Source organism: Tamandua tetradactyla, chromosome 4 (genome assembly GCF_023851605.1).
Source record: "Tamandua tetradactyla isolate mTamTet1 chromosome 4, mTamTet1.pri, whole genome shotgun sequence".
NCBI classification, from domain to species: Eukaryota; Metazoa; Chordata; class Mammalia; order Pilosa; family Myrmecophagidae; genus Tamandua; species Tamandua tetradactyla.
Window position 1 is genome coordinate 195,286,769 of NC_135330.1, and position 14,832 is coordinate 195,301,600.

At 37.2% G+C, this 14,832-nt stretch overlaps 1 protein-coding gene across 6 annotated transcripts in view; it reads right to left on the reverse strand.

Moving 5' to 3' along the window:
• Positions 1-14,832, reverse strand: part of KATNAL1 (katanin catalytic subunit A1 like 1) — a 139,255-nt gene that overhangs the window by 62,531 nt on the left and 61,892 nt on the right. For all 6 annotated transcript variants that reach the window (XR_013174793.1, XM_077158954.1, XM_077158958.1 and 3 more), the window contains exons 5-8: positions 9,532-9,659; positions 9,045-9,150; positions 4,647-4,805; positions 3,774-3,900 (exon numbers count right to left, since the gene is read on the reverse strand). Coding sequence is in view for 5 of the 6 variants with exons in the window: in XM_077158954.1 (XP_077015069.1) it covers positions 3,774-3,900; positions 4,647-4,805; positions 9,045-9,150; positions 9,532-9,659 (520 nt within the window). In the remaining variant the exon portion in view is untranslated. The remainder of the gene's footprint in view (positions 1-3,773; positions 3,901-4,646; positions 4,806-9,044; positions 9,151-9,531; positions 9,660-14,832) is intronic.

A 14,832-nucleotide genomic window follows, 5' to 3' on the forward strand; every position in this document is an offset into this window, starting at 1 on the left:
CTAACATTGCTAAGTGTCAGCCACAGGGCTTGGTGGTAGGATGCCGTGATGAAAATAATAGAATTCTCTGACCTCAAAGAGCTCCATGTGTGGTGGCAAAACCAGACACAGCAGCAGAGAACTAGAATATCTCACATAAAATCTATTTCAGGATTCTAATCCTATATGAAATAAGCTTTTTCTGTAAGAAAACAAATGGGGTATTTCCTTGGAAAGAAAAGGGAGTAGGGGATGACACTTTTATTCCTTTCCTCTTTTAAAAATTCCCTCCAAAAACAGTTATTTGTTTTCAATCTATTTTACTTTCTCGAGAAGAGGAAACAGAAGAGAGTCCACATTTACTTAATATAAGAGCACGCAATCAAACTTCTGAAAGACAGGTTACATAATAATTTTGTCCTTCAAATATCTAAAGGACTTGTAAAATATAACCAAGAAAAGAAATTTAAGAAGGAACCTTATAACTGTCACTGGTAAAAACACCATTTCCTTTCATAGCCAAATCAAATATATGCGCATAAGGTTCACTTTTTCAGAATTAAAATTTCAGAGTGAAAAAAACCTTCAGGTCATATTACAGAAATTTCAGAAAATATATAGTGGAAAAAATTATATAAAAAACTCACAAACTTGACTGATAGAGCCTCTGGCCTGGTACAGCAAACTAATGGATTTAAAGCAACCCAGCTCAACTGGTATTTTCTTAATAAATTATTACGAACCTCCTACTTTCAATCATTACCACAAACAATTAAAGTGCCCAACTCATTATCAACAATAGTGGCAAATACCACTCAGTAAAATTCAGCTGACAAAATTCATAGCCAGTGATTTGAAAAAAATATTCTTAATCACCTAATGTGTTTTTCTCTATGTCCTTTCCCCAAAATACAACAGTCCCTTTATCATACTTTAGAAAAAGTTAAAAGGTTAAACTCATCGAGGGAAGGGACTTTTAGTACATTATTTTACATACTTTACTGTGCCTAGCACTATATGCAGCACACACCATAAGTATCTGCTAGGTATCCGTGCTTGGTGGATGCCCACAGCTATTCTGAAACAATACACTTGGGATATCGTCTAACACATTACATCTTTTCTCATGGTTTTCTTTCTTAAACAGCTTTCCAGCTGTTTATTGCATGACCACCAGAGTAATAATATCTCTACAAAGCAGCTCTGAACCCATTACTCTCCTCTGTCAATGGTCCCCAATGCCTTGTCTTCTTTCCTAGGAACTCCTTCTAATCCTTCAAAGCCAAATCGGCTATCCTTTTCCATGGTCCCCACTCTTCCTATGTGCTCACTGCATCCAGAGTTTACTTCTACCATAGAATTTACCAGAATTCAATGTGCTTGTGTAGTTGCTACCTTTCCATCTGTATCAGTGCTTCTCAAACTTCATGATCTTAGGATGCCTATACACTTTTAAACATAACTGAGCACTCCAAAGAGCTTCTGTTTGCATGCTGTATATCAATATTTACGACTAGAAATTGAAATTGAGGCTTTTTAAAATAGTAGCTCACTTTTAAATAAACTAATAAACCTGTCACTTGTTAACATAAGTAACATTTTTATTAAGAACTGTTTTCCTTGTGAGTCATACAACTAGGTAAATGAAACTTAAGGACAGTATACTGAATAAAATGGCAGAAACAAAAAGACAATATTATCATGCTTCATTCACATGGATTAACTATCATATAAAAATTTGGAGAACTGAAGTCAGGAGCATGGGTTATCAGGTTGGGGCCTGTTGTAAAGGGTCCAAGATTGTAAGCTCTTACAGTAGTCACATATATTCAGGAGTTGCAACTGTTATTTCTAAATGCTGAAATACTGAGCTATTTGAGTACAACCTGGTCGTTCTCAGAAACTATGGGGATTTTTGTGACACCAAAGACTGAGTTAGAGCCCTGAAGCTACCAAAATCAGCATTACCCCATACAAGTGATAAGAAGATTGAAAAAGTGGTCAGACTTTGACTAGAAATAAGAATGAAACTGAACTAGACAGGACTAAGGTAAATCAGAATGCAGGGTAAAGGATGTTATGGTCCATATTTTAAACTTCAACTTCTGTGTGAGACCAAAGGAAGAGATGTTTATTTGGTGAAAAATTTATATTTTGGGTAGCACATTATCTAATTTAACTTGTATGGTCAGTTTATTTGAACACCATAATTACATGGAACCTTGAACAGGGTATGAGATCTTATTCAGGTTAGTGTAATGACCCGATATATCCCAGAGTAATCTGGATAGAGAATAAAAAAGTATTTGCAAAGTCCCCTTAGGGGAATGGGGAGAAAGGAGGAAACAGTAAATTTCCCCATGGGGGAATTCCTGATATTCTCACAAGTAGTTGAGACAGTCAATTAATAGGCTGAACCCTTGATCTTGAGGTTCACCCCTATGAAACTTAATCCTGCAAAGGAGAAGCTAAGCCTACTTATGATTATACCTGAGTCACCCCCAGAGAACCTCTTTCGTTGCTCAGATGGGGCCTATCTCTCTCTCTTTCTCTCTCTCTCTGTCTCTCTAAGTCAGCTCAGGAGGTGAACTCACTGCCCTCTCCCCTAGGTGGGACATGACTCCTGGGGGTATAAATCTTCCCGGCAACATGGGCTAGGACTCCCAGGATGAGCTGGGACCTTGACCTCATGGGATTGAGAAAGTCTTCTTGACCAAAAGGGGTTAAAGAGAAATGAGAAAAAATAAAGTTTCAGTGGCTGAGAGATTTCAAACAGAGTAGAGAGGTTATCTGGCGGTTATTCTTAGGGATTATAGATATTCCTTTTTAGTTTATGGTGTATTGAAGTGGCTGGAGGAAAATACCTGAAACTGTAGAGCTGTGTTCTAGTAGCTGTGATTCTTGAAGATGGCTGTATAACTACACAGCTTTTACAATGCAACCATGTGATTGTGAAAACCTTGTGTCTGATGTGCCTTTTATCCAGGGTATGGACAAATAAGTAACAGGAGAGGATAAAGGGTAAAAAATTGGGTAGACTGACATATTAGGAGTCAATGAGAGGGAGCGGTAAGGGGTTTGAGATGTTAAGAATTTCATTCTTTTTTCTTTTTATTTCTTTTTCTGGGGTGATTCCAACGTTCAAAAAATGATCATGGTGATGAATACACAACTATGTTATGATATTGTGAGGCACTGACTGTATACTATGGATGGCCTGTGTGTGTGAAGATTTCTCAATAAAAATATTACCAATAAAAAATCTGTTTTCCAAAATACAAAAAAAAAATTAGTACAAAGATTGGCATTGTTCTACATTTTTGAAAAATCTCTTTAACGTCTACCTCAATAGAATAAAAAACAGCTGAAATTTCACATCTGCTTCTGCATTACATCTATTATGACACACACATGTCTAGTTGCTTCTAGACAACTTGAGAAAGAATGAGCGTGAAAAAGGAAATAACGTCTTGCTATTATTCAGAAAATAGTTTACCTGGAAGGTCTTCTCATGGACCCCTGGGGCCCTCTACAGCCTCTGCTCTAAATAGTAAACTCCTTGAGGGCAGGGCCAGTTCTTTTCTTTGTAAACTCAGAACCTGAAATCGCACACAATTCATAACACGTATGCAAGAAATGCTTATTGGGTCCGTGAGCAGATGAAGAAATGGGTAGATGAACAAATAATTTCACATGAATTCAGGCTGCCTTCATTTGGCAATTCCAAAGTAACGAGCCTACACACAATTCAAAAGGGAAACACAGTTTCAAGACAGTCATGAAACATCCGTTACCGTCCATCTGAATGAGCAGCTCGGACTTGACTCGGCGGCTCGCCTCGTGCTCATCGGAGGTTCCTCTTCGACCACAGATAGAATCTATCTCGTCAATGAAGATTGTGGTGGGGGCATAGAATCTGGCCTTAGTGCAAAAAGTTTAAAGAAATAATTCAGTGATCTCATAAAACAATTTGAATATTTCAAATGCCATTTCCTCCTTTTAAAATAATGGCCAAAGAGAGCAGGAATTTCTCACTGCTTTAACCGCATCAACTGATTACTGACAGAGGTTATAGTAATCATTCACATCAGAAAAATGAAATTTCTGATAATAAAAGATAAACTGCATGGTTGGGGAATCTGGGTGACAGATACATGGGGATTTACTGCACTATTTTCTCTACTTTTGTGCAAAAAAATTTTCATACTGAAAATATTTTTTAAATGATAAATTCATCAACCTCTATCCTCAAGCATGTATTCTTAAGTAATTATTGCAAATCCTTTCCAAAAAGGGAACAAAGTATAATGAGATTTCAGTTTCTAACTGACTTTTAAATCTATATTAAAATATACTTCTCCTCAACCAGTTCATTAGAGATCCAGAAATATCAACCAGCCCACGCACGGAGCCAAATCTACTCTTCCTTCACCCTTGGCTGGACAGGATGCCAGGGGCTGTCTTGACCTCCAGAGGACTACTCATTAAAGACATGCCACCTATCAAACAGACTCACCACCCCGTGTCTCTTTAGTGTGCTAAGAACTATTACAACTTCTCTTTCCTTTTTTACAAGAAGATCCCCAGGTAAATGGACCTATTTTATGGGGAGTATTTCACATGCTTACGAAACCAAGGCCTTGGAATCTGAATCCACCATAGCTCACCATTTCAAACAGCAGGCGGACTAACTTCTCCGACTCTCCTCTGTACTTAGACGTCAGCGTGGAAGAGGAAACATTGAAGAACGTTGTGCCACATTCGGTGGCAACGGCTTTCGCCAACATGGTCTTACCAGTGCCTGGGGGTCCCACCATCAGTACACCCTGAAATTTCAAAAGATATTCAATGATTTACAGATTAAAACACACTTAAGAGTACTTAAAGTACTCTTAGTGCACACTAAAATTTTCCCACCCAAAGATAAACTCTAATGGACAGTAAATCATGGTGCATACAGTAACTGTCATTCTACAGGCAGAAACAATGAAGAGTGATTTCACAAAAATGTCTCAAATCAGAGGCCATCAGAGGCGGGCGAGCAGAGGATCAAGGCAGCAGGGAATCCTCTGACACACTGGAAAGCGCCTACCCTAAACTGGATATCAGAAAGCATTTTTTAGTGTTAAGCAACCTTCTGAGGGATTGCTCTTTGTAAACATGAAAATAAGAAGACATCTTCTTTCACCTGAACTAGAATTATACATTTTCTTCTCCTCCACAAGGGTCAAGCCTAGTTTCCACAATGCATGTGTAATATATAGCATTCAGGCAAAGACAAAGACCCATTTATGAGTAGAAAAGATAACAGCAAAGTCCAGTGGTGATTGAAGCATCATCAAATGAGGCAGAATTTTAACAATTTAACATGTAGACAGTTAACAGTTCACATAAGATAGCCACTAAACACAATACAGACTAAAAACTTCTCACCTTTGAAAACAAACAGAAGTATTCTATAAAAACAAACCAGTGAGGAATAAAAGTTATTTAAGAAAATCCAACCCTCTAGAATTGAAAACTAGAGGATTTTTAAATAATCATTATTTTCTTTTAGCACTTTTAATGGGAGATCAGATACACGGTTAACACTACAACTCTTGTGAACAGGTGCTGGTTTCTCAAGAGGAATTCTGACCCACCAATTGTCTTGGGTTTTTTTGTTGTTGTTGTTTTTGCATGGGCAGGCACTGGAATTGAACTCAGGTTTCCGGCATGGCAGGCAAGAACTCTGCCGGCTGAGCCACCATGGCCCGCCCTGACCCATCTATTGTTTTAATAAGCTTCTGGGGGGTTAACCTCTGAAAACTATGTGTACATGAAATCCCATCATAAACTCCAAAATTCAGAAACTGCTCAAATCTTTTCTAGCCATAGAAATTTGATACACAGAACTGAAATGCTAGTTTTACTAAAGAGCAAACAAACAAACAACTTTATTTTATATATACAACCATGCATGGGCTTGAGATTTTGAACACTGAAAACAGCTAACTGATGCCATCAGCACAGTAAAAGCAAAGTTCACATCTCTTGTAATTTCCTCTTTTCAATGCCCTCTAAAGTTGGTACAACATCAATAAGGTAGCCACCTCCAAAAGGAGTTAATTTCCCATTTTAGCATCTTGACATAGACACAGCTCATAGATCTGGAATGGCATGTCTTCTCCTACACGCTGACTTGGTCCTGCAGATCCCAGCTGAATCCCACACCCCCAGGCCTGGAGCCTTCTTTAACCCAGTTCTGCTCCTCATCAGCAGTGAGGGCACAGGTGGTCTGGGCCCCTACTAGGCTCCCTGACTGCCAAATCCTGGAAGGGGCCCCCTCTCTTCATCTAGAACATGGTACAGTCCAGGGACAGTGTTTTTAAAAACCTATGCATTTTCCAAGTACTTCCTCATGTGCCTTATATAATAGGTACGGATGAATAAACAAAGGAATGGCATTATGCTATGAAGGAGAAAGTTTACTGAGGAGGGAAAGGAACGCGTACATATAAGCTGTGATACAGCAAGTTTTAAACTTTCAAAAAGGACTACAGCTGTGACAACAATGTTAGTTCTCAGTCTACTTTTCTGTTAAATGTGAGGATTTGATTTCAAAGACTCATTCCAGTTCTAAAATTCAGTAAATTTGGATTTTAAGACAAATTGTATAAACTTGATAGAAATTTTTGTGCATCCTTATTTGTATGTTCTCTTTAAAATCTGCTTATTGTCCTATTTCAGTAAACAATCTCTATTCTCAGAAACCTCTGAAAAAATCAAACATAGTCTTTAAAAAAAGAACAGAAGTTCCAAATTCCAGAATTTCATTTTACTAGTGCAGAAAAATAATTTATTAGCCAAGGAACAAGATTATTTACAAATAAATTCCTATACTTTTCTTAATCCAGTTTGCCAATAAACACTACAATAATCAGATCATATTTTTGTAACAATGACATGAGAAGTTTTCTAAAACAAACCATATGTAAAGACCTCTTTCTCGAAAGAACATTTCTGCACACTCAAAATATACCCAAAATATAGAGGTTCAAGAAAAACCGGCCACAAATTATAGTCACCTGTGGCTGGTCAGAAGCTTTTGTCCGCCTGCCCCCATGTGCCTGCTCAGAAGCTGAGCTGGCTTATGACACCTACCTGGGCCCCTCACCTTCTCTGAGAGACATAAACATAACTTTTAACGAGTAAGCTCTCTACCAGGGCAAGCTATCCCCAGTAAAGCGAAGATGTATTTCATATCAAAATCTAGGTAAGGTACTACAAAAGCCCCTTCATTCCGATTTTTACTTTCAATTTTTCATGTTTAAAATTGGGAATGATTTCCACAATACACTGCCTACTAGACCATATCAGTTAGGATGAAAGAAAACAAACTTTATCAAACCTAAACTAGCCGGCAGTGCGACAGTGGCTTAGTGGCAGAGTTCTCATCTGCCATGCCAGAGACCCGAGTTCGATTCCCGGAGCCTGCCCATTCAAAAAAAAAAATACTAAACTAGAGATGATGAGTTGAAATAATAAAATGTACATTATCATCAATTCAATTTTATCAACTTCAACGATTCTAGATAAATAGACCAGCAAATCCTAATATTCCTACATAATTAAGTAATCTGATGTTTAAAAAAAAAAAAAAAGACCTCAAATGCTGCCGTATCACAGATGAAGTCAAAGGTATGACATATGAAAGAAGCTGGAAATGTCAACAGCAGACCAACAAATTCAGAAGGAGTCCACATAGCCTCACAACCCCCAGAGGCCACAGACGGGCATCACTCCTCTGCTGCCTTTTGTTTTGGTTGTTTTTATTTTTCATTTGTTTGTTTTGTGGTGATTCAAATACATGACTCAGTGATAAAATTGGTACTTAAAAAAGACAAAGAAACTAAGACTGAGAAACACTGAGTATTAAATTTTCTAAAAAGGACTAAAGGTATCATTTATTTTTAGGTTTATAAATACCACAAATTAGATTATTCCTTAACCTATCTTCTGTTGTTTTATGATATGCAAATTTCACTAGAGCAAATTAATGCCTTTGAATTATACTGGTCACTGTAACATGTCTCATTAAAACATAAGGTAAATCAGAAATATTTAATAACATGCAGTTTTTGAAAACTCCTTGAAATACTAATTTTAAAACCACATTTTCTCTTTTAAATATTGCTTTAACAGTTATAGTAAAGGGGGAGTTCATGGTTATATGTTCCCAAAATAAGGTAAATGTAGAACAAAGACAGTCTGTAAAAGTTTCAAGTTATGACAGGTAATCAGAATGTCATGGGTGTACCAGCCATGGGTGTACACACTTTCTTCTCCTCTCTACTTTCAGACGCATGACACAGGAGAGGGTGTGAAAAGAGAAACAGACTTTCCCAGCTAATTCCAAAGGGCAAAGTAAGATCAAACTTTAATTTCACTCTACTAGTAACACTCTGCCTATGTCTAAGACAAAAAAAGTTTCGGGCAGTTAGTTCTAAGTCCCCAGAAGGGCTTTTGAAGCTAACATCTAGTATGCTAGAACGAAAACACTGGACTTAGAAGAAACTAGTCCTGTGAGGCTTTAAACACTCAGACAGAGGGCAAGTTAGAAAGAAACAAACATTCTGATTATGTCTGAAAATTGTACCATGCCTAGATTATGCTACAATCAAATACTTAGCAATTGCTGAGTAATATGCCAACTTTTGGAAAAGTACTTATGTGATCAAATACTCATTGTGTAAGACTATATGTACTACTACTGTCTAACTGGCTTGTCAAATGTTTATCTACAGAAACAGACATCTAGAAAACTTTTAAAACTGAAGTCTAGCTGAGCGCCCCTGAGGGAAGTGGCTTTAACTGAACTCCAAGGTTTCCCTGCCGAGCGTCTCTCCAGTCACGCAGCGGCCACACACTTCAATGCCAAATTCCATTCCAGGTTTTCTGGGTTTTGCACATCTCCACGGACTTCGGCCCACCATGTCAGGTGCATGAAGAAACTACTGCAGGGCTGCCCTTCATTATCATGCAGGCAGCATTCTTAAACTGACATTATTTTCATCAATTCTCACCTTCCAAGGCCTTCGAATCCCTTTGAAAAAGTCAGGCATCCACATGGGAAGAACAACTGCTTCCCTCAGCAACTTCTTAGCTTCTTCCAGATCTGCTATGTCATCCCTTTGCAAGAACAGCAAAATTTCACAATGTTTATTCAAAGACACCTTTCCCTTATGATCAATACTGATTCTTTCCAACTTTATTAATTTATGAAATTATTTTTATTATATTAAGAACATGATTCTAATTCTTACTGTCCTCAATGATCAGCGAAATCATACTGCAGTTATTAATTAGGGACACGTTATTCAATCTTTGTCAGCCATGTCAACACCAAATTAACATTTACAATTTCCTGGCTTAACCGTTAGAGAAGAGCTAGCCTTTCTACTCTACACACTCATGTCATGGATGAAGTCACAATCAGGAGGTGACAGACAGAAAGAGAAGACCCCTTTATAACTTGTTTTCTCCACTACTTTAACTCATAGAGAGTCTAACCAATGAATGCTGGGATTCCTGGAGACAATATCTCTCTCAAGTGCTTCTACCAGGTCCTTATCATATCCAGCACCATCAAATCTTGGAATTTCACCATCACTTGCACCATCTTGCATATTTTTCCTCCCCTGGGAAAAGATACAAAAGGAAATATGGTCAAAAACAGAATAATTATAATTAACATTATTATGCTCTCATATATTATAATGTAAACACTTTAAAAATAACATTTTATTCTTTTTAGATAGTGTATGCTGATTACCCAATGCCACTCTTCCCTATTACATTCATTAGAAAGAGACGAACATTGGAGGTGGTTTTATGGACCTTAAACCTAAAGCAAGAGCACTGAAGAAAGAAAGAAAGAAATGGGAGCTCCTCAAAATTAAACACTTTTGTGCATCAAAGAACTTCATCAAGAAAGTGAAAAGACAGCCTACACAATTGGAGACAATATTTGGAAACGACATATCAGATAAAGGTCTAGTATCCAGAATTTATAAAGAGATTGTTCAACTCAACAACAAAAAGACAGCCAACCCAATTACAAAATGGGAAAAAGACTTGAACAGACACCTCTCGGAAGAGGAAATACAAATGGCCAAAAGGCACATGAAGAGATGCTCAATGTCCCTGGCCATTAGAGAAATGCAAATCAAAACCACAATGAGATATCATCTCACACCCACCAGAATGGCCATTATCAACAAAACAGAAAATGACAAGTGCTGGAGAGGATGTGGAGAAAGAGGCACACTTATCCACTGTTGGTGGGAATGTCAAATGGTGCAACCACTGTGGAAGGCAGTTTGGCGGTTCCTCAAAAAGCTGAATATAGAATTGCCATACAACCCAGCAATACCATTGCTAGGTATCTACTCAGAGGACTTAAGGGCAAAGACAAAAACGGACATTTGCACACCAATGTTTATAGCAGCATTATTTACAATTGCAAAGAGATGGAAACAGCCAAAATGTCCATCAACAGACGAGTGGCTAAACAAACTGTGGTATATACATACGATGGAATATTATGCAGCTTTAAGACAGAATAAACTTATGAAGCATGTAATAACATGGATGGACCTAGAAAACATTATGCTGAGTGAGACTAGCCAAAAACTAAAGGACAAATACTATATGGTCCCACTGATGTGAACCGACATTCGAGAATAAACTTGGAATATGTCACTGGTAACAGAGACCATCAGGAGATAGAAATAGGGTAAGATAGTGGGTAATTGGAGCTGAAGGAATACAGACTGTGCAACAAGACTGGATACAAAAACTCAGAAATGGACAGTACAATAGTACCTAATTGTAATGTAATTATGTTAAAACACTGAATGAAGCTGCATCTGAGGTATAGTTTTTTTTTGTTTTTTTTTTTGTTTTTTTCTCTGTTATCGTTTTATTTCTTTTTCTGTTGTCTTTCTATTTCTTTTTCTAAATCGATGCAAATGTACTAAGAAATGATGAATATGCATCTATGTGATGATATTAAGAATTACTGATTGTATATGTAGAATGGAATGATTTCTAAATGTTGTGTTAGTTAATTTTTTTAATTAATAAAAAAATGCAGTGAGAAAAAAATTTAGGAAAATTAAAATAAGCAATTAATTTGGTTACATAAGGAAATTGGCAAAATGGGTAACAATTATCCTTACAACAAATACACAGATAAACTGGAATAGGGATCTCAAATATAAGTAACTGTGGTTTCAGTTGGCTAACTTGATTAACTGGCAATATCTAAAAGAAATGGTTCGTTTTCAGGCAATAAAGATAATCTAGCCACAGGTACGATTTAGCAATTAATAGTAATACTGGTTGCAATGTCTCTGAAATGATCTCAGAATTCTTCAATTTTGACATCTTTTGACTAAGTAAGGTCAACATTAACAGGTAGTTGATATTTAGCTTAAAGGGTAACACTCTTTTTTTCTCATTAAAGCACTGAATGGATGAAGCAATGAACTAGACAGACAGAAGCCCCTGCTCTCACAAGGCACACATTCAAGTGAGGGGACACAATCAATGCATAAATAAGAAAAGCTTATAGTAAAACGTTAAGAGAGAGAACAACCAGTGTGAATACCAAGGTAGAACTGTGTTGGCAAGTTCCAGAAACAAAAGGAAACCAAAAGAGCTAAAAAGGAATGAGATGTGAAGGAAAAAGAAGGAGGTGGTAAGGTCAAAGAGGTAACAGCCAATCCGTAGAACCTTGTGCCACCATTATAATGACTTTGGCTTTTACTCAAAATGGGAACTTCTGAAAAGTTTTTAGCAGAGGTGAGACATAATCTGACCCACATTTAATAGGCACACTTTGGCTGCTGCATTGCAAACAAGACCAGGAGCTGAAGGAAGAAGAGCAGAAGCAGAAGAGTTAGTAGGCTCTTGCAATCATGTAGGAAGAGATGAGAGGAGAGTAGCCTGGACCAGATGGTACCAGAGGAGGCAGTGAAAAGTAGCCAGATTCTAGATATATTTTGAAAATAGAGCCAATAAGATTTGAGGACAGATGTAAAATATAAGACAAAGTAAGAAATGTTCCTACTTTTTTGCCCTGCACAACTAAAAAGATGAAGCTCATCTTTACTGAGATGGAGAGGCTGAGGGAGGAACAGGTTTAGAGAATAAAAGCAGAGGTCTATTTCAGACAAGTTCAGTCTGCAATGCCCATTAGACATCCAAGCAGGGAGGTACAGCAAACACGGGAGCTCTGAGTCTTGGATTAGGAGGAACAATGTGGGAAAAAAATATATAAATCTGGAAGCTGTCAGCAAAGCCATGAGAAGGATGAGGTCACCAAGGAAATGAATGCAGACAGAGCGGAGGTTGAGCAGATGAGACAAGACCATCAAAAATGACTGGGAAGGTACAAAGAGAGGCCAAGAGAGTATGGCACCCTGAAGACAAGAAAAGAAAGTGTTTCCAGGGGAGGCAGTAACCATATCTGTCAAGTGCTATGGTCAGAGAATGACTATTTCATCTATCAAGGCAGAACTCACTCACGACCCTCACAAGAGCAGTGCTGGTGGATGGGGGCACACAGCCTGCCTGGGAAGAGGAGAGGGACTGAAAACAGCGAGTTCATATGTTGCATTTGGAAAAAGAACAAGCAAAAATGGAACTGGAGGGGAACATGTTCTATTTTAAATTCTCTCTGATGTTCTTTCCTATACTTTCTGTAATACAAAGATTAGCTAGAATGTGTTAAGGGTTCTGAGAGAGGATAAGGAAAAAATTTAAACATGGCTACCAAGAATCCAAATTTAAATCACATTTAAATAGAGATCAGAACTCTTATTAAGATAGCCTTGAAAATGGGAAATTGAAAATAGTTCACTCAGGATTTAAATATTCTAAAATCAAGAAGATAAAAAATACCCATTGGGCAAAGTTGAAATACAATAAAACTGTTCAGTCTAATGAAAATGTTTTTACTATCCTGTTGAGTAAACAGTTAAAATATGTAGACACATATCTTCCTATGACTTCAGAGCTCATCCCTTCTTGACACTTGTACAAGAAAGAAAATCAAGAGTGACTAAAAAAAGATTATTACCAACTACCACAAATAAGGTCATAATTTCAAATCACAAGCTCAAAGGGTTATTTAGTTATAGAAACTACTGTAATCTAATGCATTAAGGTCTGGGGAAAAAAACACTCTACATTGATTGTGATCAGAGAAAGAATTTGTGGAATGAGTTAATATCCAAAGGACAAATCAAGATAATTCTTAACATTGATATGCAAGTCACTGACATGCAAATGGCCAATACACATATGACAGGGTTTTCAATCTCATAATTTATCAGGTAAAAATGCTGGTAAAATCACATTAAGGTAATGATCACACCCACAGAAAGGCTAAAATTAAAAAGACTGACAATATCAAGTATTGCCAGTTGTCAATTAAAAAGACTGACAATATCAAGTGGAATAACTAGAACTCTCATGCCTGAAGGCACGAGTGCAAACTGATGCAACTACTATGGAAAACCATTTGGTGTCATCTACTTAAGCTAAGCACATGCATAGCCTATGGCCTAACAATTCTACTTCTAGGTATATGCCCACTAGAAATGCATGCATATGTACACCACAGGATAAGTATAAGACTACCTAAAGCAGCAGTATTCATAACTGTCCCAAACGAAAAGCAATCCAGATATCCATTAACAGTAGAACAGATTTAATTATGGTATAATATGGTATTACAATGAAAATAAACAAACTACAGATATACATAACTTGGAGAAATCTCGGAAGCATGTCAGAAGTGAAAAGTCAAACACAAAGGAACACTTATTGTACGTAAAGCTTCAAAACAGACCTAACTTATTTATGGCATTAAAAGCAGAACAGTGGCCTCTCACTCTCCATCTTTCTTCCTTGTGAGAGTGTCTACAAGTCTTTTTACACGTGTACTTAATAAATTTCCTATTTGGTCTAAAAAAAACAAAAAAAAACAAAGCAGAATAGTGGCTACTTCTAGGAAGGAGGGAAGTGATGTGCTTGGGCTTGGGAGGGACCAGGAAGAGAGCTCCTGATGAACTTCTCGGCCCCTGACCGAAAGTTAATGGGTTACATGGTGGTTGCATGGTAGTTATATGACTTACAGGCAGTGCTATCCTAGAGCTGACTCTTGCCAGTTTGTAAGAGCTGTTTATTAAATTTTCAGGAATTATGCAAGTCAGTTGTGAAATATAGCCATTAGAAAAATTAAATTACATAAATCTACAATAAATTGTATTTAAAACAAAGGTACCGTAATAGATACTCAAAGCTCATAACTTCCTAATTGCTTTACTACATTTTACTGTTTTCTATGCTCTTGAGGCTGTTTCAGCCTATCACGTCTGTGGTGGAAACACTACATGATGGCGGGCAACTACCCATCTCATCCCAACACTGAGTTCAGTGAAATTACAGAATTTGCCATCATGTAAGTATTTACACAACTGAAGTCAGCAAATGCTACAAGCCAGACCCTGGTTTATTGTTCTGTTGACTGTCCAGACTTAAGGAAGTGATGGGAAAGTATTAGTAATGCAGATTAAACTTAAAAGTATATCGTTTCTGTAGTTGTTTTACTGTAAATAGCACACACTCAAAAAAAAAAAAAAAAACCTGAGGAAATGTTCTTCCAGTATTTGAAAACAGTTATCTGATTCATCAAAATTGCTCAAATCAGTTAAGTTCCTGCTTCTCATTTTTACTTTCTTCTTATTCATTACTGAAAACAAAAATATCAACCAACATTCATGTCAAAACTACACTGACCTA